This window comes from Barbatula barbatula (genome assembly GCF_947034865.1).
Source record: "Barbatula barbatula genome assembly, chromosome: 21".
In the NCBI taxonomy this organism is placed as follows: Eukaryota; Metazoa; Chordata; class Actinopteri; order Cypriniformes; family Nemacheilidae; genus Barbatula; species Barbatula barbatula.
Genome location: NC_136784.1, coordinates 19,649,614 through 19,676,648, shown reverse-complemented (window position 1 = coordinate 19,676,648; position 27,035 = coordinate 19,649,614). Strand labels below are relative to the sequence as shown.

General features: G+C 44.8%; 1 protein-coding gene and 1 long non-coding RNA gene across 3 annotated transcripts; one reads left to right on the top strand and one right to left on the bottom strand.

Moving 5' to 3' along the window:
* Positions 1-14,906: 14,906 nt before the first annotated feature.
* LOC306910542 lies at positions 14,907-16,671 on the top strand. Its single transcript, XR_013788169.1, has 6 exons — positions 14,907-14,941; positions 15,387-15,436; positions 15,762-15,882; positions 16,062-16,099; positions 16,319-16,363; positions 16,544-16,671. It is a non-coding gene; the product is annotated as an uncharacterized lncRNA (long non-coding RNA).
* On the bottom strand, positions 16,626-26,823 carry ctps1a (CTP synthase 1a). Of its 2 annotated transcripts, none has more exons than XM_079485130.1 (19): positions 26,416-26,823; positions 25,279-25,459; positions 23,421-23,591; positions 23,176-23,276; positions 22,975-23,091; positions 22,810-22,893; positions 22,448-22,528; positions 20,324-20,475; positions 20,059-20,191; positions 19,805-19,893; positions 19,434-19,528; positions 19,293-19,355; positions 19,104-19,147; positions 18,909-19,005; positions 18,620-18,675; positions 17,512-17,608; positions 17,281-17,425; positions 16,865-17,138; positions 16,626-16,759 (listed from the first exon to the last, which is right to left on the bottom strand). In XM_079485130.1, the coding sequence occupies exons 2-18, from the start codon at positions 25,454-25,456 to the stop codon at positions 17,054-17,056; spliced, it is 1,788 nt and encodes a 595-aa protein (XP_079341256.1). In that variant the 5' UTR covers positions 25,457-25,459; positions 26,416-26,823; the 3' UTR covers positions 16,626-16,759; positions 16,865-17,053. The 2 variants fall into 2 exon arrangements, with proteins under 2 accessions (XP_079341256.1, XP_079341257.1); XM_079485131.1 differs by having other exon boundaries at positions 16,741-16,755; positions 16,875-17,138.
* Positions 26,824-27,035: the final 212 nt, after the last annotated feature.

The following is a 27,035-nucleotide window of genomic DNA, read 5'->3' as shown; positions in this document are numbered from 1 at the left end:
CCTTACTGGCCTCCCCAAAAAGAACATAAGACAGATGCAGCTCATACAGAACGCTGCGGCAAGGATTCTGAGCAGAACCAGAAAATATGATGATATCACACCAGTCCTCAGGTCTTTACACTGGCTACCAGTTACATATAGGATAGATTTCAAAGTTTTATTACTGGTATATAAATCGTTCAATGGCCTAGGACCTCAATACATTGCAGATATGCTCATTGAATACAGACCCAAAAGAACACTCAGGTCATTAGGATCACATCATCTAGAAATACCAAGGGTTCTCTCCAAGCAAGGAGAGTCTGCATTTAGCTATTATGCCAGTCGCAGCTGGAACCAGTTTCCAGAAGAGATCAGATGTGCTCCCACAGTAGCCACATTCAAATCCAGACTCAAAACACATCTGTTTAACTTTGCATGTGATTAATGTGCACTGTGCCTCTGACCGTCCGACTGTTTGTGCTGTACTTTATTTTATTTATTATCTATTCTAAACTATATTTTATTTTATTTTTATTCTTAACTGGTTAATTTTTATTTTTCTTATTTCTTCTAAACTAGGTTATTTTATTTTTTATTCTTAACTGGTTACTTTTATTTTTCTTATTCCTTAACTGTTTTATCAAATGGATATTTTAAATTTCATCTATGTAAAGCACTTTGAATTGCCATTGTGTATGAAATGTGCTATACAAATAAACTTGCCTTGCCTTGCCTTACCTGCTCTACTGGACTGCTCTACCGGACTGTTTACACACACGCACACAGCATCATTTGCACTCTATACTGCTCACTTGCACACCAGGAATATTTAACTGAATGCTCATTTGCACTAATCGACCGCTTCCATAACCGCACTAACCTATCTACTGCACTGTAATTCTATTAACTGCATCTACTCATCTATTGCACTGTAACTTCAATAACTGCATTAACTTATCTACTGCTCTGTAACCTTATTAACTGCATTAACTCGTATACTGCACCGTAACTTTAATAACTGCATTAACTCACCTATTGCACTGCAACTTTAATAGCCAATGTCAATAATTTATGCATACCTAAGTCACTTTGACTATTTAAGTCTAAATTATTATCTGTTCATATCCACCTGTACATTAATGTTCATAGTATATACCTACTGTCATATTTTCATAGAACATTCCTACTGCAAAATGTTTTTATAGTCCATGCACACTGTATTATATTCTCTCATATTGTATTCTGTATTTATTCTAACTGTATATCCTGCACATGCTAACTGCACTTCTGGTTAGACCTAAACTACATTTCGTTACTGTTATGAACTGTGACAGAGAACCCACGTGCAGGCAGCAAAACGGAGATGAAGGGGATAACAAGGATTTTAATGATAACAGAAACAGGAACAAAACAAAAACCCACGAGGGGGTGACAAAACAGGGGTACACAATAAACTGGACTAACTAAAGACTTGACAAGAACTACAACTACACAAACACCTAAACTAACAGAACACTCCTACTCACAGTGACACTGACTAGACTATCAATAAAGCTTCCAAAGACTCCAAGACATGGCATGGCAAAAGAGCATGAAACATGTACAACGAACGAGCACAAGACAATAGACAAGAGGGCATTAAATAGGGGAACAAACACAGGATAATTACTAAGGGGCAGGTGAAGGTAATGAAACACTAATGGGAAGGCTAACGAGACAAAAGGGCGGGAAACACTGACGAGACACGAGAAAGCACATGGCTTTCTCACATAAAACCTAAGGCTATGCCATGACTCCGCTGCAAGACCAAGAATAAACATGACATGATAGCGGAATCATGACATAAGCCCCCCCTTAAATGAACACCTCCAGGTGTTCATCAAGGGGTAGACTGACAAGACAGGGCAGACTGGGACAACGACAAGACACAGCAAAACATTGTAAACAAGATTAGGGGCAGACAAGAGTATATAACAAAAGGGTTGGGGTGACATAATAAAAATAACAAACAAGGGAGGGGGGGAGGGGGAACAACAAAGTCCATGGGGGGAACACCTGAGTTCATGGGGGGAAGTCCAAAGGGAGTGGGACATGGGGGAACAGTTTTTGTCCCTGGCGCTCGGAAGCGCGGAGTCCCAGGGGACTTAGGGGACACCCTGGGGGGCGGCGCTCGAGAGCGTGAAGTCCCAGGGGCTCTAGGAGTCCCCGGCTGAGGGGCAGGACTTGAAGCCGGCTGGAAGGCCGGCAGGGCAGGACTTGACGCCGGCTGGAAGGCCGGCAGGGCAGGACTTGAAGCCGGCTGGAAGGCCGGCAGGGCAGGACTTGACGCCGGCTGGAAGGCCGGCAGGGCAGGACTTGACGCCGGCTGGAAGGCCGGCAGGGCAGGACTTGACGCCGGCTGGAAGGCCGGCAGGGCAGGACTTGACGCCGGCTGGAAGGCCGGCAGGGCAGGACTTGACGCCGGCTGGAAGGCCGGCAGGGCAGGACTTGACGCCGGCTGGAAGGCCGGCAGGGCAGGACTTGACGCCGGCTGGAAGGCCGGCAGGGCAGGACTTGACGCCGGCTGGAAGGCCGACCGGGCAGGACTTGACACTGGACTGGGTGCAGGTGGGACCACCAGACTTGACGGGACCACCGGACTTGACGGGACCACCGGGACCACCGGACTTGACGGGACCACCGGGACCACCGGACTTGACGGGACCACCGGGACCACCGGACTTGACGGGACCACCGGGACCACCGGACTTGACGGGACCACCGGGACCACCGGACTTGACGGGACCACCGGGACCACCGGACTTGACGGGACCACCGGGACCACCGGACTTGACGGGACCACCGGACTTGACGGGACCACCGGACTTGACGGGACCACCGGACTTGACGGGACCACCGGACTTGACGGGACCACCGGACTTGACGGGACCACCGGACTTGACGGGACCACCGGACTTGACGGGACCACCGGACTTGACGGGACCACCGGACTTGACGGGACCACCGGACTTGACGGGACCACCGGACTTGACGGGACCACCGGACTTGACGGGACCACCGGACTTGACGGGACCACCGGACTTGACGGGACCACCGGACTTGACGGGACCACCGGACTTGCCGAGCCGCCCTCCGTCGCCTCTTCTTCTTCAGCCGAGCCACCCGCCTGGTGGTCGGCTGCAGAAACGATGTGAATGGGATGGGCGGCTCGGGATTGGAGGCCTCGGACGAGGACCCCCAAGATTCCCGTCTCCCCCGCTTGCCAGTGAGACTGGGCGGTTGTGGAGAGGCTGCAGAGGCTGGAGAGTGGTTTGTGGCGATGCCCACAACACCGATCTGCAGAGGACCACTCTCTGGTATCGCTACCAACGGAGATGAGTAAACTTGGTTTGATGAGGTCGCGGACTCCGAACGCGCTGCGGCAGTTAACCACACGGCGTCGAAGTCCAACGGCCTCATCGCCCTCATCTCAGAGCGAGAGAGCGGCTCTCTGAGACTGGCGTTGAAAAGCACCGCCAGCTCCCTCTCCCCGAACACACCTTGTTCCGCGATGTCCAGGAACCTCTCCACATACTCATCCACAGTCTCACTTCCCTGGCGAAGACTGCAGAGGCGACGGGCCAAGCTGGACCGGTCAGTGTCCATGCTGCTGCTGGGTTCTGTGATGGCTCGTTCGTTCTGTTATGAACTGTGACAGAGAACCCACGTGCAGGCAGCAAAACGGAGATGAAGGGGATAACAAGGATTTTAATGATAACAGAAACAGGAACAAAACAAAAACCCACGAGGGGGTGACAAAACAGGGGTACACAATAAACTGGACTAACTAAAGACTTGACAAGAACTACAACTACACAAACACCTAAACTAACAGAACACTCCTACTCACAGTGACACTGACTAGACTATCAATAAAGCTTCCAAAGACTCCAAGACATGGCATGGCAAAAGAGCATGAAACATGTACAACGAACGAGCACAAGACAATAGACAAGAGGGCATTAAATAGGGGAACAAACACAGGATAATTACTAAGGGGCAGGTGAAGGTAATGAAACACTAATGGGAAGGCTAACGAGACAAAAGGGCGGGAAACACTGACGAGACACGAGAAAGCACATGGCTTTCTCACATAAAACCTAAGGCTATGCCATGACTCCGCTGCAAGACCAAGAATAAACATGACATGATAGCGGAATCATGACAGTTACACTGTACTTGTATATGTGTAATGACAATAAAGTTGAATCTAATCTAATCTAATCTAATCTAATCTAATAAACAATGAGTTTATAAATGACCACAGAGATTATATATGATTCAAATGTGACACCCCTCCCCACCTTTCCCCTCGAGCAAGAACGCTTCTGTGGTCCACACAATACTTGAGGACCCCTTATCTTAAACAGAATGTCTTGTGCTTTGCTCGAGGACAACGGCAGAGTGCAATGACGTATATAGAAAAACATGATAACATTCTGAAAACATAGAACATAGACATATCATGAAGCAAGACTAGAAAATTTCCATTACATTACGTATGGTGGTTTTCGGTCCAACAAGTAACACTTCTGTTTTGTCCGAGTTATTGCAGTCAATGAAAGTAACGAAAAGTTGTGAAAGTTACAAACAGCAAGTAGGGACGCAGGTAGTCTCACGTAGTCAGACCAAGGCTTGCCCAATAGGACATATGACTGACAGATAATGATACCAATCACGTTTGAGCCGCATTAATGTTAAGAGGCATGGAAATGTCCTCGCAGTAAATGAAAGTGACATATATGTCAGTTATGGTGACCCATACCCGATATGTGACCTCTGCATTTAACCCATCCAGAGAGTAGTCAACACAAGTACACCCAGAGTAGTGGGCAGCTATCAATGCAGCGCCCCAGGAGCAAGTAGGGCTCAAGTGCACCTCAGTCACTACACGCCAGCCCAGAAAATCAAACCAGCATCCTTCTGGTCACGAGTCCAACTCTCTAACCATTGGGCCACGACTGACCTACTTGGTAACAGAATGATTATTACAGAATTAAGCGTTTAGTCGATCGTGATGAATTCTTATAGCAATCGTTACAAACAGGACAGCTTACTTCTTAGATAAGACGGCTTTGTGTTGTTTCCAGACGGTCTGTTAAAGAATGCGAAAAGCACGTCTAACGGAAATCCTGTGAAATTCAACCAATCCGATGACGACTTTGAACGTGCTGAAGTGTTTCCAAAAAACTGTGCCTTATGCATCAGACATTCAGCCAACGGATCATGGGTGTGATGATGATCTGAGGCTGAGACTAGGACGCTGGTAACTCTTGCAGCTTGAAAATAAACGACAAAACGTGTTCGATTCGAATCGCTCTGCATGTTGTTTAGTATCATCCAGCTACACAGCAAAAACATTGACCTATTGTCGCGAGACAGAGACAGATACAATTGCAAGTAAAATAATGTTTATTTGCTGGTCAGATGAACACAGGTCGGGGACAAACACTCAGAGGAAGATGACGCAGAGACTTCAATGGGCAACCCGGGAATGGTGTGCGGTGCTTGACGTGTACAGGAACCAGGAAACAAAGAACAATCCAGACAGCGTGAAGCACAACGAAGAATTCCACGAAGACAGGATCCACACGAGAAGACGAGAGCAAACACAGGAACAGGAGACGACACCGGGGAAGCCACAACGATCTGATTATGTGAATTATCTATTATGTGAATAACATACAGAGGTGGGTAACGCGATACATTTACTTGAGTAAAATTTTTGAAAATATGTACTTTTAAAGTCAAATTAAAAGTGACTCTTACTTGAGTATATTTCTAATAGAAAATCTGTACTTTTACTTCGCTACATTGCGTGACGTTCCTTCATTTTAAACTATGCATTATTAAATGCGTTGTTTATTTCAAGGTTGTCATCTCATTTTACCAAGTAGGGATAACTGCAGTGTGGAGCAATGGGCGTGCCAAAAGGTGAGGGTGTGGCAAAAGGTATGGGGCGTGCCAAATGGTTTCTCATTGGTCTTGCCGAACAGTATGGGCGTGCCAAAAATGGGGTGTGCCAAAAGGTTTCTCATTGGTCTCGCCGATAAGTATGGTTAGGTTAGGTTAGGGTTGGCCAATACAGTAAAACGTCTCCGGTTACTTTCGTAACCTCGGTTCCCTGAGAAGCAGGAACGAGACATTGCGGAGACCGCAAATGAAACTCCTCCTCTTTTTCACTTTTCCTGAAGTCCTAAAGGATAACGCCAGTAAAAAAACTGGCCAATTGTCACAAGCCATGCACAGTATGCAAATACTGACGAATCTAGACAGTATAAATACAGTGCATGTGACGACAATCCTCAGAATCTACGAGAGAACGCCCGCCCGGTGAGAGCGCTTGTAAATCCCCTATGCGCTTAGCCGAAGCAAAGGCGAGACGGAGAACGGTTTTTAGAGTGAGCTCTCTTACAGAAGCCGCGTCCAAAGGCTCGAAAGGGGGAGAAGAGAGAGCCTTCAACACCAGCGCTAAGTCCCAAGGTGGCACCGAAGGGGTTCGCGGGGGGAAAAGTCTCCTCGCTCCTCTGAGGAATCTGACCACCAGCATGTGCCTACCAATCGATTGCCCATCAACCGGGGAACGAAATGAGGCGATAGCAGCCACATAAACCTTCAGCTTTGAAGGGAGGCCGCCGTTGTCCAGCCTCTGCTGTAGGAAAGATAAAATATTAGACACAGGGCAGGACGTCGGGTCGATATTGTTACTGCTGCACCATTTAGCAAACACCCCCCATTTTAGAGCGTATAAACGTCTGGTAGACGGCGCATGAGACTCCGAAATAGTGCAGTTAGAATCGCCGAAGTGGCCAGGCATGGAGGTTCCACAACTCTGGGCTGGGGTGCCATATCCTGCCGTTCACTGGGACAACAGGTCTCTCCTGAGGGGAATCCGCCACGGCGGTGCCGTCAACAACTCCCTCAGGTCCGGAAACCATGGTTGATTCGGGCCAAAACGGAGCGACGAGAATCACTGACACCGTCTCCTCTCTGATTTTGCACAGCACTAGGGGTCAAATCTTCACCGGAGGAAACGCGTAAAGCCGAACGACCGGCCAACGCACCGTCAGCGCGTCGCTCCCCATGGGGGAGTGGATCAGCGAGAAATACAACGGGCAGTGTGCGTTCTCGCTTGTTGCAAATAGATCCACTTCCGCCTTCCCGAAGCATTCCCAAATTAGCAGGATTGTGTCAGGATGAAGCCTCCATTCCCCGTGCGGAAGACCTTCCCTCGAAAGCATGTCCGCTCCGCGGTTCAGATGACCAGGGATATGTGCTGCTCTAATAGAGAGTATATGCCGATCTGCCCACAGTAGGAGACCCGCCGCCTGTTTGAAAAGAGCTCCGGAACGGATCCCTCCCTGGCGATTTATGTACGAAACCACAGACATGTTGTCGGTGCGAATCAGAACATGTTTCTGCTCCAGCCTCGACTGGAAAGTATGAAGAGCTAGACACACCGCCTTTAGCTCCAAGCGATTTATGTGCCATTTCCTCAGAGACTGTGACCAAAGGCTGGATGCCGGCATGCCCTCGCACACCGCGCCCCATCCCGAGGACGACGCATCCGTCGTAACGTCTGTGCGTCTCGTCACCAGCCCCAGGGGAACTCTCCGACAGAACATGCTCTCCATGGAACCCGAGCCTTCAGCCAGAACTGTAGTGGTCGCATGTGCAGAAGACCTAGGTGGCAGACCGCCGACGCTGACACCATGAGACCCAAAAGCCTCTGGAACTCCCTCAGGGGAACAGACCGGCCCGGCCTGAGCAAATGTAGAGCTGAAGAGATATCCCCAGATACGTTATAGACTGACTTGGCGTGAGTTTGCTCTTCTGCATGTTCACGCGCAGCCCCAGGGATGTCAAGTGACAAAGCAGCATCCACGTGTGACCGATTAGCGCCTTCCGAGAGTGGGCTAAAATCAGCCAATCGTCCAGATAATTGAGAATGCGCATTCCGCTTGCTCTGAGAGTGGAAAGCGCCGCGTCCACGCACTTCGAGAATGTGCGCGGAGCCAGGAATTTTGGGCCCCATGAAAAAAAATCTATTGGGCCCCCTCTGTGCAGCTGTTGGCACCACATCTCTAGGCCCTTACTGTCCAATCAAAAGCTTTAAATAACTCCAATCAAAGGCTTGCAACTGTCTTGCTTCTTGTAAGTGATCTGGTGATCTGTAAATGCAAGTCTACATACAGTATGCAGTTCACTATTTTGTATTTGATGCAAGATTAAAAGCCACCATAAAAATGTCCATTCTTAATGTATTTTTATTGTAAAAATATTGACAGATTTAAAAAAAGAAAAAACCTAAATATATATTAACTTTTAATCAAAATAAATTAACATCATCATCTCAAAACAATGAAAACAGCTTTTTTTTTACTTAACTGCACATATATGCCAACAACAAAATAAAGTTGACGTGTAAAACGGAATTTCCACATCAGGGTTATTATAGTGCTACAAAACAGATAAAGTGATCACTAAATCAATAGGTGGAATATGGTCATAACAAAACTAACAGTACCAGTGAAATCAAATTAAAAGGTAAGTTAACATGGTACAAATAAGAACAATGGAAATATATACCAATAAATGACACTAACACTACAGAACATGGACCCAAATTACCTATACTTCTGTATTATCATCACTTGATTACATACATTAGATATGATAGATTTGTGTGTGTGTGTGTGTGTGTGCAAGCTTCTCAAATACACTGCCCTTCATGGTGGGAATAATAAGGTCTGTATCTATAGATGTCATTTAACGGGCCAAAATTCAGTCTAAATGAACGCATCAAACTGGATTATTTTAATATTGTCTGTAACCTACATGCAGTTTGAGGTGAGCTACTCATTGTTTTTTTAGATTAGATAGATTAGATTCAACTTTATTGTCATTACACATATACAAGTACAGTGTAACGAAATGTAGTGTAGGTCTAACCAGAAGTACAGTTAGCAAGTGCAGGATATACAGTTAGAATAAATACAGAATACAATATGAGAGAATATAAAACAGTGGGCATGGACTATAAAAATATTTTGCAGTAGGAATGTTCTATGAAAATATGACAGTAGGTATATACTATGAACATTAATGTACAGGTGGATATGAACAGATAATAATTTAGACTAATTTAGACTATTGTTTCTAAATGCATCTAATACAGACAAGAGGTTCTTTTTAATGTCATAATGGTCATTATGTGAGAAAAACAATTTTGTTTGATTTCTGTCATTAATAAATATTCCACTTTCTTTTTTGTTATGGTTAAGTCATTAACAGTGTTGCTCACCTTTTTCACTGGGACAGGGAGGGATGCAGTTATGGGGAGACTGGGGTGCTGCTGACTCATCTGTTGTTAAGTCTGTTATGATGGGCATGGACAATTATTTCATATGAATATCTTGCTAAACGTTTCCCTGCACTGATTAAATGTTTATGAAATGTAGGCTGACACTAGCCTGCAGCTAGCTAGCTTATTTCACTATGGACAACAGGTTAATACCACTCAGACTGAATGCTACACACCTTTCTTGGTGAAAAACTGGGTTACAGATTGACACCCTTTCTTTTGTCTTTGCTCTCTCAATTTTGTTTTTTTTCCTTTTTTGAAAACCAGATTTTTTACTGCGCAACATAGTTGTCTCTGTTTCTGACGCGACGCGACTTTCTGCAACTAAACACGTCACTGATGACGAGTGCGCTGAGGCAGGACCGAACAATTTCATGCAGACACAGGGGGGTGCTCGGTCAATATGGATGTTTACTTTTTGGTCCATTGGGGATATTTTACTTTTATTGCCAAAATACGTTAAATAAAAGACATCCTTCATTTTATTATTATTTTAAATACACTAAATGATGATGATTTATATAGTGTATAATATAATTCAAAATTAATTAGTTTTTACCTCTTTGTTTGGGCCCCTGTCAGTCAGGGGCCCTTGGAATTGTCCTAACTTTTCCCTCCTATACGGCGCCCATGCGCGGAGCTAATGCCAGCCCGAATGGGAGGACAGCAGATTGGTACGCTGAATCCTCGAATGCGAATCGCAGGAACCTTCGGTGGCGCTTGGCTATCTGAACATGAAAGTACGCATCCTTCAGATCTACGGATACAAACCAGTCCCTGGGACGCACTTGTGCCATGATCTGTTTTAGAGTTGTCATTCTGAACACTCGCTTGTGAAGCGCTCGGTTGACGGGTCTCAAGTCCAGAATCGGATGCAGACCACCATCTCTCTTGGGCACTACACAATACCGGCTGTAAAACCAGCTTTCCCGCTCGTTCGGGGGGACACACTCCATCGCTCCTTTCGCGAGCAGGCTGCAGATTTCCTGCCTCAACAAAGGCGCGTTTTGCGCTGACGTAAGCGACGGGACCACACCGCTGAAGCGGGGAGGTCTGCGCCTGAACTGCAGGGCGTACCCGTGTTCTTTCACGTTTAGTAGCCAAAGAGAGATGCCTGGAATGGCTTTCCACGCGTCCAGAAACAGACATAATGGCCGAATCTGATCGGGGGTTCCCGTCAGCGGACTGTTTAGGGGAGCGAGGATAAATGCACTGGCGGGAAAATAGCTTGCGCGTGAGAATCCAGCGGTCTCTCGTCCACGGGAGCGTCCGTGGACGAGGGAAGGCTGGTTATAGTTGTGACTAACTGCGGCTTCGCGCTGCACCGTGGCAGGGCAAGGGACGCAGCATTGTGTGGGTGAGGGGGAAAGAGCTCCTCTTGTGAACAGGTATGTGTTTTTATTGCATTCACACAAACAACACTTACAACGTTGCAATAATCGCCCGCAATCGCGGGGGATAACTGTTGCAAACAGCGGTGTTTGGGGGCCGCCGGCACGCTCACGGATTCTCTCCTCCTCTTCCCAGGTCCGTCAGGACGGCGGCTTAGCAGCCGAAGACGCTCCGCCGTCGTGGCGAGGACCTCTCGAGGCAGCCCGTGACCCATGGCCTTGGCGAGCTTTTGCGCCTCACCAAAACGCTCTACGACCGACTCCACGACGTCACCAAAGAGGCCGGAGGGAGTGATCGGTGTGTTCAGAAGGGACTTACGATCAGCGTCCTTAGATCCACCAACGTAAGCCACAGATGACGGTTAAAGACGACCATGAACCCCATAGACCTGCCGATAGCTTGTGCGGTGCGCTTGTAGCCATCAGAGCGAAGTCGGTCGCCGCCCTCAGATCCTTAGTGGCATCTGCCTCCAGGCTGCCGCTATCCAGCGACAGAAGGATCTTAGCCTGGAACACCTGCAGCACCGCCATAGAGTGCAAAGCGCAGGCGGCCTTCTCGAGAACCCTTACGAACTCCTTGTGGAGGTCTGGGGGGCTCTCTGGATCGGGACGATCCCGCTCCGATCCTGCCCAGTCCTTGTCCGAGATGGACATGGAGTCATCATCCTCCGCGATGGAAGGCGGGGGACGAAGGCTCTCGTCCACGTAGAGGACTGGGGAATGAGGTGACGGCAGAGGACGGGGGCCCGGAGCCGGGTCGTCGCCGCCACCTCGCGGGGTGGGTGGACTCACCAGCGGCTCGTTGGCGGCGGTGAGCCTCGACCGTATTAGTCCACGAGCGATGTTCCTGCGAGTCCTCAAGACACGCGCCGGCAGGTCCGCACAGTGCGCGCAATCAGACTCACAGAATGCATCCTCCGTGTGAGCGAGGCCCAGGCAGGCAATGCAGTGCTCGTGAGTATCCTGCGGGCCAATGGGGCCCGCACAAAGACGACAGAATGAAGCCATCAGATGCGGTGAAAGAAGTTCTAGTTGCGTCTTCAACGATGGCAGCGTGAAAAAGAAGATTCTGAGGATTGTCGTCACATGCACTGTATTTATACTGTCTAGATTCGTCAGTATTTGCATACTGTGCATGTCTTGCGACAATTGGCCAGTTTTTTTACTGGCGTTATCCTATAGGACTTCAGGAAAAGTGAAAAAGAGGAGGAGTTTCATATGCGGTCTCCTCAATGTCGAAGTGACCGCTCTCGAAAGGGAACTCCTTTCACCAATCAGAAACCTTTTGGCACGCCCCTACCTTTCGTTACGCCCATTGCTCCAGGCTACCCCTGTCTCCATTTTACGGGCATTCCCGAGTAATTGATTCTTTTGAGTCGATTCTTTCAAAAGCATTAATTGAACAAAGGGCAAAACCCGTTTGAATAGGTTCACGAATCAGTTGAAATTATTTGTTCAGTTCGCAGCACGATCTGAATCATCTGAAGTGGCGGATCACTCCCTCCTCGCGAGAAACTTAACACGCAGAACACAAAAAGCGGATATGAAGTGGATATGAATCTATATCTATACAATCAAAATGTGACATGTTGTTTGCCATCAATGATAAATGCCCGCCATATGCGTGCACCCGCGCGACTTGTTCGTCAGACACAGCAACATGCGCGCGACCTGTAAGACACAGAGACGTGGGCTTGCAGAAATAAACATTTAAAGAACAAGAATGAAGAAAACTTGTTGATGGGTGTGTGGTTCACAAGAGCTTTTCATAACACACACAACATGTGAAAACATTAATTGAGTATAAAATCAGTTTGTATTTCATATAAGAGAGAACTGGAGATGTTCTTTTAGTTAAATGCATTATAAACGCAAAACTCTGCAGGTTCACTTTAGTTTGACATGGTCTTTTATTCTGAAGTGGTAGTTGTGTAGGCTACATTGATATTAGGACTAGATTGAATTTACAGAATATGCTTGTCTCTTCTGTGTTTGTCTATACTTTAGTCTCTATGTTTATATTGCAAAAGATATCTAATTATGATAATAATAAAAATAATTAAAATATTGATTACATATCATATTCAAATATTGCCGTTAATATTAATTTTATGAATAGTAGACCAGATAGTTCAGATACTAATTAAACATTTAACTAGCTACTTGTGTATTTTCTAAAATAGTGACTTTTACTTTCAATTGAGTCACAATTTCTCTAGTTCAGTGGTTCTTAACCTTGTTGGAGGTACTGAACCCCACAAGTTTCATATGCGCATTCACCGAACCCTTCTTAATTGGAAAAATAAAATATGATTTTTTTCAAATTCAAAACAGGTATATATTTTACTGGTGCACAAAATGAACCGTGCATCAACATCACTGTGTTTTAAAGAACAAAACCATTAAAACATTTTTCCATCTTCATGCAGCTTAATGAAGTGTTCCCTTAGTTTTGCCGGTGCTAGACTAGAATTGCACAATTTGGCATTGCAAATCATGCAGTTAGGAGGCTGACTCCCATCACGTTCCATTATATACGCGAATCCATATTGTACATATTCGTCCGACCAAATTCTTTTTTTGCTCGACATATTTAGCATGAAAGGATTAAAATATTAAGAAAGAAATCACACGACATACCATCACGACAGTCACAAGTCGACTACTGGGCGCACCAAATTCCCTGCAGCACAGATAGGCCAAGCGATGTTGCGTGATCACCTGCAGCCAATGATGGCCAATCGGGGTCTGTCATCACGAATCATATGAGTCGGGTGTGTGTCTTGACCTCCACCGAACCCCTGAGACTGACTCACCGAACCCCTGGGGTTCGATCGAACCCAGGTTAAGAACCACTGCTCTAGTTACTTGTACTTTTACTTGAGTAAAGATTTTGGCTACTCCCACCTCTGATAACATACATCTACCGCATAGTTGCCAAGTCCGCTTATAATACGCGACTTTGGGCTTGTATTTACGAGAAGTCGCTTGGAAAAATGTGGAGTCGCGGGTTGCGGTTTTTTGGGCTTATTTTTAGAAACTTGGTTGCTTAATGCCAAAAATAATACGCGACTCTGTGCTTCACGTTTTTGTAGGCTGGTCAACAGTAGGCATATTTATTAAGTTAAGATTTAATCCCTTGGCGATCAATAAAGTAGCCTATCTATTTATCTATCTATCTATCTATCTGTTTGTCCAATCAGTTCTTCTCATTCGCGCACTAGGCCTACTGCGCACGCAAGCTCATTCGTGCATCATACCTCTAACGTCACGCGGGTAAATCTCAACAACAAAGTCGATCTGGCTAGTGCAAGTTACGGAGTTTTTGCGATAGTAGTAGGCCTACTGTCAGGCCCACACGTCATGCGGTCAGGCACACACATGCTGTGCACACATTTTGTGGCAGAATATTGCTTTGATATTATTATAATATTGCTTTGCTTTATTTTTATATTTTATTTGCATATGTTATTTATTTTATTTATAAAAACCTCTCTCTTTATTATTATTAAAATATGCTTTATTTTTATATTTTATATTTTATCTTTAAAAACCTCTGTCTCTCTCTGCCCCCCCCCCCCCACACACATACCTCTCTCTCTCTCTCTCTCTCTCTCTCTCTCTCTACACACACACACACAAATGTGTGTCTTGTACAATGATTTTTAGATTTCTGTTTTGTAAAACTTGAAAAATAAAGTACGTTTTGGCTTTGGAAAAGTAATTGTTTCACTGATTATACAAATAGTCTATGCTGTTTAGGCTGTGGCAGGTTACAGCGACTTTGGGGCACCTTTTAGGCATTGGGCTTCTTTTGGGCTTCTTTTTGAGGTGAGAGTTGCTTATTTGTCTCGCGAGAGTTGGCAACACTGATCTACCGTTGAATTACCTTGACGAAATAATTCATCAAAAATGAGCTGTAGAACAGACGACAACACTCCACTCGCTTGTTCGTAGTTCTACCACGCAACGAACTGTGAATGATTTCACTAACCTCACCCACTGGACACATCACCGGTCATTTCCAAATCCCAACTACATTTCCCATGTCCCTATGCGGCCGAGACGTCGCCTTCAACCAATCAGCGTTAAGAAGCGCAGTATAAAAAGGCGCGTCACGTTCTACCCGTCCCTCTTTTAACTGCGTTCAACAGCGATATTGGAGGTAAGCGCAGAGTCAATACAATAACGTTGAATCCTGTGTTGAGGTTTTACATGTTTAGTTTTCGCTAAATAATTTATATAATCTGTGCAGCGCTATTTTAACGATACATTTGTGGGTTTTGTCTAGTGTAGCAGTAATCACCACGTGTCTTGTGTGGTAGACTGAACTAGTCTCCAGATGTTATTTCTACTGTATAATGTTCATTTGTCGTGTGCGGTTGTTGTTGATCTCTAGTCGGTTTAATCATTGTAGCGTTCTTTGTCGTGTCACATGTAGACCGACTCGTGCTCACAACGTGGTTGGCGGTTTAATGCAGGTTTTTCGTAAAGCATTATCGTTGTCAGTTGTGTTAGCCTACTTTAAAATGCACTTTTATATTCCTCTATCTGCAACTCTTGTGTGGTTGTGTAGGAGTTTATAATCGTGTAACTTGTTTGCTTTTCAGTTAAAGTCTTTCAGCCGCCATGATGTTCATCCATCCACGTGGCCGCAGAGGTACATTTATTATTAACGTTCATAAAACTGCAGCACGTGCGGGGACTGACATGTTTCAGGGGTCGTTCACATGGTCTTTGCTGACGCACATGCTCAACTCCTTTTTAAACACCAAGTTTGTATTTTGTGGCCCTGATCGAAGCCGTTCCTGTTCATCTATAGCAGGCGTGGTCAAACAGGAGCCAAAAGCAACACTTTGACCGACGGTCGCTGTACAGTTCACCTGTAGCTGTCTCGGCAACATTAAGGCAGAGGACAAACCGCCTGTGTTTATCAAATGTGCCTGTTTGGAAGTTGTCCAGTTCCAACTGTTGTTTTCTTTCAGGTCGTGTGGTTGACCGTTTCTTCAGAAGGATGAGTTGAGTGAACAACCGGTTCTACGAAGGCAAAGATTTCCAGTAGTTGTGCTAGGATGATCTGACGGACCGCAGTATGCCTCCTTGAAGGTTTGTTACGGTTTTGTATTCCTCCTGTTTTCATGTTGGCTATGATGACCAGAACTTGCCCTATCTGAGAGCAGCAGCTCTGTTATGAGAAAGTTCTTTTATCTGAGCCGCTGAAAACTGAACGGATGGCATGTTTCTCTCCTAAATGTGCTTTGCTGATCCTTTTATTCTTGTTTTAGATGGTAGTGCGACGGGATCACTTGTATTGAAAGAACTCGTAAGTTGAAGCTCATTTGCTTTTTTAACAAATGCATGTCCTGAGGATCTTTGCTGTCACTGTGCACCTGGTTCTCCAGGACTGTGCTATATGAACGGGGAGACTTTGACTGTTCAGTCTGCTTTGTGTCTGTGGCAGTCACTCTACTGTCCAACATTCAGTGTTACTTCAGTAAGTCACTTGCTTTATCAGTATTGAAATGAGCTGTTTCTCTTGTAGGTAGAGATGATCTGGGATCTCTGGAACAGGGCGATTCATGGCCAGGTTTGTTTAACTTCAGCAATGACCAAATCTTATGCAACCACTCACTGATCGATGATGACAGTTTTTGTAATGGTGACTGCTGGATGAAACTTGCGGATATGGGGCTGAGATCAGTTCAGTGTGCTGTTTGTGTATGCCTGCTAAATGTGTGGTCCGTTAATTTTACTTTCTAACCTTTAGGTGTGAGCTTCACCTGGACTGGAAGGATGCAAGATGAAAGCTCTAGCGGTTTCGGACACTGAACAGGATTGAGGCCAAATCTAGAAGTTAACCATCGTTTTAATCAATAAAAGTTGTCTTTAAATGGAGTGTGTAATGTGTCTATTTTACTAAAATCACTTTATTGGTGATCAACATAGCATGGTTAAACCAGGAGCATGGAGATGTTTAATCTGACTATTTTAGATGTCGTGCAGCTTTGACCATTAAATAAAGGTGTAGTTCGCCCAAAATATTTGCTTACCTCAGTTATTCCAATTACTTAGCAGCCTTGCAAATAGCTTTGTTCAGCACGATTGCCCACCATAGCAGTAAGTTTACTTTTTGTACATGTAGGACAGCTCTGGCGCACTTTTGATAAACAACAATTTTAATTTTTTTGTAAGTGGTTTAATCAATGTCCATGCATTAATTTAACATTGCAGTTAAGGATCGTGGAAAAGTATTGTCAAACAGAATGAAATCCCAGATTTAATCTTGAGTTACTGAAAGTAGTTTGAAGTCGGTCATCTCTGAATCTGGAGAACTGCTCCCACTTCGGTCACTGTATGTGTCTCTGGAGAAAAAGGTAACCATTAGCCACAATTTTAGCTGATGTTTCTAAAGTTCAGTAAAGCACAAGATGAAGTCACGCTTTTATTTAGACTTCAAATGGGACCAAAAGTTCCAGTTGAGCCGCTAAGGTAACAGGTCCATACCGTGGTGAAAGGCGACAGCCTTTCTGAAGATAATTTGGAAGTCGGCCTGCAGCAGCCAATAGCAGACCAAAGTACGGTGGAGATGGTTTAATGGGTCTAGATGTGAATTCTGGGTGATATTGTACACCAACGAAATACGGATGATCTGCAAAACAAAGATACATCATTATCTTAGACAAACTGAACGGTTTAGGGCTCTTGTTGAGTTTAGTGAATGTTTCTCTCACATACCGTCCAACTCTATGACCTCCATTCGCTCACCCTCCACGTCCTGACCCACAAACCTGAAACCTTTCTCTTCAAAGTGATGCTTTAGCTCCGTGTTAACCTGCGCAACAGGACAAATAATGATGCAGTTAGACGCGCCTGCAGTTGAAAAAATAAACTGGGATAAAAGGTGCATGACGTCAACTGCTTTTTTGCTCATTTCAATCGAATGAAAGGAGAGGTGGGCTTTCTGTTATGGTGACGGAACTTTAACGTTGCTTGAAACATCCGGAGAGTAATGATGGAAAAACTTGCGTTGGCTGACGAGAAAAATCAGAGCAAGCACCTTTTGCTTGTAATTGTTTTAGTTTCTGCTAATATGACAGTCAACAGGAACTAGAGTCCTCGCGCTACATTCCTTGACTGACAGGGCAGCTGATTCGGTGGTTGCATAGCAACATAAAAATACGCAGCAGAGTGTGCCGCATTCTGTGTGATCGCCGCTCGAGTTATTTAGAGATGTAATCTGCCATTTATCATCAATTTAAAATTAAACTATCATTAAAGCAGACCGATGGTTCATTATTTAACCATGTTAAGGCAATGAGTTGTATTTTACTATTTGACTTGACAGAAAACCTACAAATTCATTAATTCGTTACATTTATACAGTGCTTTTCTGGGTACTCAAATCTCCTCAACCACCACCAATGTGCAGCATCCACCTGGATGATGCGACGGCAGCCATATTGGGCCAGAATGGCCACCACACACCAGTTTACTGGTGAAGAGGAGACAGTTATGAAGCCAATTAGTACAGATGGGGATGATTAGGGGGCCATGATGTAAAGAGGCGAATTTGGCCAGAATGCCGGGGTCACACCCCTAATCCGTACATAAATACATCATCAGACATGCACAGGGAAAACAACCATAAATCAGGGGAGATCACTCATAAGTCATGTGCACTAAATACAGTCTGCATTTCAATATCAAAAGATAGTAGCACAGCATCCTTAATCTTCACAAAAAGACTGTGGTCATTTGACTGTACGATTTAACCATCAGTATTACATCATCCCGTCACAATTGCAATATTTTGATAATTTAGATACAAGTAGAGAAGACGTACCTCAAACCGATGCCTGTGTCTTTCATCGACATAGTCTACATCACCGTAAAGTCTTCCTGTATGACAAAAAATGTTAATGTATCAAATCAACATTATATTGTTTTGCCATTCAGCTGTCCTGTAGCTCAGTGGTTAGAGCAGGGGCTAGCAACCCCAAAGTCATGGGTTGAGCCCTGCTATTGCACATACCTACATAGTAAAATGCAATGCAAGTCGCTTTGGATAAAAGCGTCTGCCAAATGCATAAAATGTACATTTTTGTTATGGTATTAAAGTGACGTTTACTCACTCAGTATGCTGTTTTGGGATTTGAAAATGGTTCTCCTTTTCCCCAATCGCATGGTGCCGCCCATCTGTCCTGGATTGTGCTCTGGCATGTCAATCACCTGCGAGGCAACCAATCAAATCCATTCTTACGTTTCTATCGGATTTAATTAGCTGTGTTTATGACCCTTCACTTTCAAGGATAGGAAGGGAAACTCACCACAGGATGCTTTGTTTCCGGGTTAAATTCTGTGGAGTTTGCATCTGTGATCAAACAGAGGAATGACACTGTTAACATATTGTGTTAATATTAAATCTTCAGTCGTTCTCTTTATGGCTGTGTTTTTCTAGTCCTCGGGGTACTGGGAATTGACTGGGAAACACTGATTTAACGTCATGGCAGTCATACCTGTCCAGCCCAACGTGTTCCTGGCAAATTCACACACAGCTAGCTGCATCCCCAGACACACACCTGAAAGATAAACCGTTTTAGCACGAACAAACACTGCAGGTATAATCATATTCTAATGAAATATCCATGTGATCGTACCCAGGAAAGGCTTCTTCTGTTTTCTGGCCCAGCTGATGGCATGAATCTTGCCCTCCGTCCCTCTGACTCCAAACCCTCCCGGTACTAAAATACCACTGGACACATCAAATACATTGAAAACAGCCGAACTCGAGCCAGATGTTGGCATGCATGTGAAGTGAAGAGCTTCTTCAGAAAGACTTAACATGCCTCTTGTAAGAAAATCAACCATGATTTTATTCACAAAAAGTTTTTGGCAGATTGACTTCCACATGTATTAACCACATTTGACTACAAATACCATAGTTGAATTATGTTAACCGTTGCTAATGAAACCACGGTTCATTTCAGAGGGGATGATGATGTAATGAACAGTTGACCGTTGTACTCACTCGGCGCTGCAGAGTTTCTGCCAGGCCTCATGATATTTCACCGGCTCCTCCTGTAACGTACTGGACTCCAGATCTGCAGAATCTATGTACTGAAAAAAACATGTGACGCTGTGTTACATCTTAAGACACTTTATATGAAACCATACGATCCGAATAAAGCCACGATGAAGGTGAGCATCATTTGACTCCCAGTGGCCTTCACACAAGTCTTTAACCATTAGCGTTGACATGCAACTTCAGGTGGACTGACTCACCTTAACCTCAAGTTTGTGGCTGATGGCGAGAGCTGAATGCTCCAAAGCTTTAATGACAGACGCATACGAGTCGGAGAATTTTGTGTACTTCCCCACCAGCGCAATGGAACACTGCTCCAACAACCTGTCGGACCTTTCATAACAACATACAACGGAAGAACAAAACACACAACACCACACTTATCAGATATCTTTTGATCCGGCGGCATCATTTTAGAACTTTAAGCAACAGAAGGCGCTCCTGAATCTGTGTCTATGGTCTCACCTGTCTGACATCTCCTTCCACTTCGCAAGCATCTTCCTGGGTCTGTTCTCTATGGGCAGGTTCAATCGGCGACAGAAGTATCCCACAACGCCCTGGTCCTCTAAGAGCAATGGCACTCTGTAGATAGACGACACGTCATGGACGCAGATCACCTGCAGAGGACGACAACAAATCGTTCAGCGTTTGCAGTCAACAATCTGACTAATATTTTAGCTGCCGTTCAGGCATGTGATCAACCAAGGACAAAAAAGAGGGAAGACTTCACGCACCCTCGCCCAACCCCCCCCCCATTATAATTTAATTTGGATTCCTACTCCAAGCACAAGAGGGCGCTAGCCATATTCTAAGGACTACTTTCCAGAATTCTTGGGTGCTGGAGACAATAGCACAATTATTGCAACGTACTCAAATCACTAAGGATTTGCTAATTCAGCTGCTTATTTGTCGAGTCATCATCAAGTCTTTCCAGTCGAGTCATCATCTTGAGTTATTTCCATTGACTCTTCTAAGGAACTAAGAACATTTACAATAAATTGACCCAGCATGATCCTAGCAAGTTAAAAAAATACAGAAATCCGTATTTATACAGACAAATCACATCCCTGAAATAGTTGGAAACCTTTGATATTGTTAGTACTCAAATGAACAAAATATATGACACTGTCCTAGTGGTTTTGGAAACCACCTGGTTTTAGTTCACTTAAGTGTATGCATTCAATAGAGACTTAAACGTGTTTGTATTTAGACAGTGACTAGATAGGTCATGACATATAGTTTCAAGCAATTAAATCGCAGAATGGCTTATTTTAGTCTCTGTAAATAAATAACGTTATCATGTTAATGCATATCATCTTCCAGATTAGGAACACGGTTCAGTTCCCCACTTGTAGGGCTGGGCGATAAATCGATTTTATCGATTAACTCGAATTTGACGTTTAGAGCGATTTTTTTTAATGAAAATCGGTTTTCTCTTTAACTTCTACGACCGACGCTCTAGAGTGTTCACACCAAACGCGAGTTGCGCGAATAAAACGCGCTATTCGCAAGTAGTTGGACGCTTGAACATTTTGATTTTACTTGCTTCATTCACGCGTGTAATTCGCGCCATTTGCGCGTGTAATTCGCGCCATTCGTAAGTGAAATACGCATCATGGGAGGGGCTTCTGGCAAGCGGCTCGCGTCTAATTGCGACATGGATTTTGTTGAGAGGGTAGCGGCACACCCAGACACTGATCCACTTCAGTGGTGGAAGCGTCACGAACCAAACTTCCCAAGGCTCAGTAATCTGGCCAAAAAACACTTGTCTGTCCCTGCTACAAGTGCCCCATCAGATAGGCTTTTCAGTGTGGGAGAGGGCATTGTTACATGTAACCGGCATGCCTCAAGCCAGAGGTAGTAGTAGACAGGCTTGTCTTCCTGGCTAAAAATGTGTAAATGAAGAATGTTGAAACTAAAGTAATGGATGTAGATGTTTCATTTTGTTTACAATTTCAGGGATTCAGGAAAACTGTTTAAAGTTTTGTTTGCACTTTATGAATACCACGGCTGTATGTATTTTTGTACAATCTAATTTAGTCATTTTTGCCACATTTATTTGACCAAAAAGGGACACAATTAAATTATTTTTTCATATTTTAAGTTATTTTGAAGGTGCATTGTGTCACTGTAAGTTTGAGGTTATTAGAAAACTGATAAGCTACATTTTCACTGTTTACAACGGCAGGGCCTGCCATCTCCTTTACAAGCATGTTTTAAGGCTTGTTTCCTGTTACACTTATGCCCCAATGGGCAATTTAGATTAAACTGCATAAAGGAAAATCAGAACAAAATAAAGAGTACATTTGTTTTGAGCAATTTCTTTGTCAGTTGTAGTTTGTTTTTAAATAGAAAAAATAAATCGATTAAAATCGAAAATCGGGTTTGTTGTGAAAAAATCGGAGATTTTTTTTTTAAGCCATATCGCCCAGCCCTACCCACTTGATAAAAAAATGACACCATGCGTTTTTTATTAAATACCAAAACAGCTGTCAGTTTTTGACAGACTCTCTGGATACATAAAGCGGTCACTCTGCATTTATAGCAAGCGTGTGCATGACGCGAGTTCCCTGTAGAACCTAGACGTACCTGTTCGGGTTCCACATGACAAAACATGGAGATCTTCTCTTTAACAGAGTTATCAAGTGGTGTGGAGCATCGACACATGATCTAGTAGAGAAAGAACAAGATAAACACAATCCTCTTTACAACACTACTGTCCTAACTAAACAGACATTGGCTCAGTTTTCAAACCAAGTGAACTGCCTCTTTAGACAGCCTTTAAGGCCCCTGATTCTTGTTGCATCCTATTTTTTTTACCCCAAATATGTGCAGTATGTGTCAAGTGCATGAAGTTGACTTGGACATTTCTACTTATAGAAAATTGTTGCAATGTTGTGATTGGTTTAGATGGAGAAGATACGTTTTGTTCATTTCTGATCATATCTCACCAGATCAGGTGACAGTCCCAGTCCTCTGAGCTCTCTCACGCTGTTCTGGGTGGGTTTGGTCTTCTGTTCTCCTGTCGCACTGGGCTGAACATCAGAGATGGCGTGTCACCAATATGAACACATGCCATCTGACATGTTGCAATGTTTGTTGAAACAAGCACTCACCTGTGGCACCAGACTGACGTGAATGTTACAGAAATTCTCTTTTTTCACTTTAAACTGGAACTGTCTGAAGGCCTCGATGAACGGCATGCTCTCGATATCTCCTACTGTACCCCCCAGCTGGACAAACGCAAATCCTCACATATTAAAATCCCATCGAAGGAAATGGATTTAATCACAATAGGTATGAATGTGATGTCTTACCTCAATGACACAGACTTGTGGTTCAACATCATCGTCGTCTACAGGAACAAGGGCCTGACGCATCACCCACTCCTGGATGGCATCCGTTATGTGTGGCACCACTACAACAAATGAGAACGATCAAAGTCAACCAACTTCTCACTAACCACAGTAAGCTGGAAATCCATTTTAACAACAGCATGTCATGAAATTCTTAGTAGTATCATCTTATGGAGGAAGACACATTTCTCAGAGGATCTTCTTACCCTGTACAGTTTTGCCCAGATAGTCTCCTCTGCGCTCTTTATTGATAACTGACTGGTAGATCTTTCCAGTGGTCAGGTTGTTGTCTTTGGTGAGCCGAATGTCCAGAAAGCGTTCGTAGTTTCCCAGATCAAGATCGACCTCTCCTCCATCATCTAACACAAAAACTTCACCTACACACAAATAACACGCATCATATTTACACATCTGACAATGATGCTACATACCAGATATATAAAGCAGAGGAAACAGGCATTCTGACTTCTTTACACTGTTAAACGTTCTGGCATCTCAAGCTTAACATGGTCAACTTGTCATAAAACAAGTTGAACGTATACCATTGTATTTCTGTGCTCTGTTCACTCCGCCAGGGCTCGTACAGGATTCGGAAAGTTTTTCGATCACAGATTCCTGTTTCGTAACAAGGGTTTTAAGTCCCTTATTGGACAATTCTCCTGGAAAAGCACACCCACGTGTCATCCAGCGAGCAAAAGAGCACACCCACGCGTCATCCAGCAAAACAGCACACCCACGCGTCATCCAGCGAGCGAAAGAGCACGTCCACGCGACATCCAGTGAGCGAAAGAGCACGCCCACGCGACATCCAGCGAGCGAAAGAGCACGCCTACGCGACATCCAGCGAGCGAAAGAGCACGCCTACGCGACATCCAGCGAGCGAAAGAGCACGCCTACGCGACATCCAGCGAGCGAAAGAGCACGCCCACGCGTCATCCAGCAAAACAGCACGCCCACGCGACATCCAGCGAGCGAAAGAGCACGCCCACGCGACATCCAGCGAGCGAAAGAGCACGCCCACGCGACATCCAGCGAGCGAAAGAGCACGCCCACGCGACATCCAGCGAGCGAAAGAGCACGCCCACGCGACATCCAGCGAGCGAAAGAGCACGCCCACGCGACATCCAGCGAGCGAAAGAGCACGCCCACGCGACATCCAGCGAGCGAAAGAGCACGCCCACGCGTCATCCAGCGAGCGAAAGAGCACGCCCACGCGTCATCCAGCGAGCGAAAGAGCACGCCCACGCGTCATCCAGCGAGCGAAAGAGCACGCCCACGCGTCATACAGCGAGCGAAAGAGCACGCCCACGCGACATCCAGCGAGCGAAAGAGCACGCCCACGCGACATCCAGCGAGCGAAAGAGCACGCCCACGCGACATCCAGCGAGCGAAAGAGCACGCCCACGCGACATCCAGCGAGCGAAAGAGCACGCCCACGCGACATCCAGCGAGCGAAAGAGCACGCCCACGCGACATCCAGCGAGCGAAAGAGCACGCCCACGCGACATCCAGCGAGCGAAAGAGCACGCCCACGCGACATCCAGCGAGCGAAAGAGCACGCCCACGCGTCATCCAGCGAGCGAAAGAGCACGCCCACGCGTCATCCAGCGAGCGAAAGAGCACGCCCACGCGTCATACAGCGAGCGAAAGAGCACGCCCACGCGACATCCAGCAAGCGAAAGAGCACGCCCACGCGACATCCAGCGAGCGAAAGAGCAAGCCACGCGACATCCAGCGAGCGAAAGAGCACGCCCACGCGACATCCAGCGAGCGAAAGAGCACGCCCACGCGACATCCAGCGAGCGAAAGAGCACGCCCACGCGTCATCCAGCAAAAGAGCACGCCCACGCGTCATCCAGCAAAAGAGCACGCCCACGCGTCATCCAGCGAGCGAAAGAGCACGTGACTATATATACAGTAAAAACCCTGTGTCTGTGTTTTGTTGTCAATCAGCATAATGTAAACAACATGAACTTATAGTGAATCAATGCACTTTTATTATTTGGTGGGTAAACAGCATAAACAGTGCAGGGTGAGTTATGTTAAAGTATAAAATTGATTTACCATGCTCATAGGGGGAAAAGGTGCCTGCATCGATGTTAATGTACGGGTCGATCTTGATGGCTGTGACGTGAAGGCCGCAGGACTTGAGAATAGTGCCCACACTGCTGGCAATGATACCCTTCCCAATGCCAGATATTACACCGCCTGTCACCAGTATATACTTCATTATGCCGCTCATTCACTGGAGAAACAATAGGAAGAAATCATACACGTGATTCATTTGACTGGAGAGAATACAAAAAACATGCTTTAGGTTTTCTTCTTATAGAAATCAGTGGTCATTTAATGATTCAATGTTGCTGGGTACAACCAATACAGGTGAATTGTTCCAGAAACATGTTACACTGACTTGCTATCACCTGTGGTAAATGTACTTGTGGTGAAGTTAGTGATGGAGAAATGTCACAATTCAGCTTTAAAGCACAACCTGTCACTAAAATCGATCTTTTAATCTAATCCCACAGAGTGATAAAAACCTAGATCAATTCAGAACCAAACAAATATTTCTTGGAAACCGTTTGCTGGAAAATCAATCATTCATGACTCCATTTCACTCATCCAACCACCATTGCATGAACTCTTATAGTATTTGACTCTTAAAAACAAACTCGAATAAAGATACAAGTCTATTTCTCAAAAGCATTTACTGACTCAATGATTGCACCATCAACAGATCATCTACACCACTAACATACATGACCGGTCATGTGTATATACTTATATATTTAATATGACTTAATCCAACATTTATTGTTTAAAGACGATGCGGTTTGCTTCATGTAAACACACGTGTTATACTGCATCTACAACTAAATGTTAAAACATGATATAAAGGAGCTTTGTACACATTTCGATTTGTTTGTTTTGATACATTTATTAAGATCATTTTAGATATCACATTCCTGTATCTAGTTACACGGTATACAGATTTGTGATACATGTGCTAACAATGAGTTATTGTTAAAACAGGACTTATTGATGTATCTGTTTACACCCGAAACCCACATACATATCTTGTTGTTGGCTTTATTAATAACACTGACACTGATGTTATTTGTTTTGGACAATCCACACATTTGTAGATCGGATCTTGCCTAAACAATGCTAACTAAAACTTGACGAAAAATGTTCACTTACCTGATTATTTGTAGATGATCTGTATTAATATGGAGTGTAAAAACTCTTGACCGGCTCGATGAGACTTGTGTTAATGTATAAAACACTGTTAAACCGTGATGATAAGGCCGATGATACACGTGCTACAGCTCATAGCTTTGGCGCACGTTGTGCACTGCTCAGCAGCAGCATGGCTTTGGCTAGAAGGAAAAACGTACAGCGCGGCTGCTGGACATGCGCACTTCAATACCGCTTACTTTCTGTCACACTGACCACAGTTATTGCTATTCTTTATTGTAAGGTTGTGTATGGATGGGGTAGTGCAGGCATTAGCTATTTTAATTGTAATTTTAAGGCGAGATTTTGCATCACAAGTATGCGGTGCGTATTTAGCAAGTGGCTAGTAGGGTCTCAGGTAGGGATGGGCGGATCGATCCTAAAGTATCGATACTTTCGATACTAGCGTTGTATCAAAAAGATCGATTCTCAATTATCGATCCTATCTGTTTTTTTTTTGGGTGATTTTGAGATACTTTAATTACAGTAGTACGCCGTATATTATTGAAATATTTACTTAAATAGGAACTGCAATGGGAACTACTTCTTCCGTTGTATCTCCGCTTGTCAAGACAGTGTTCTGT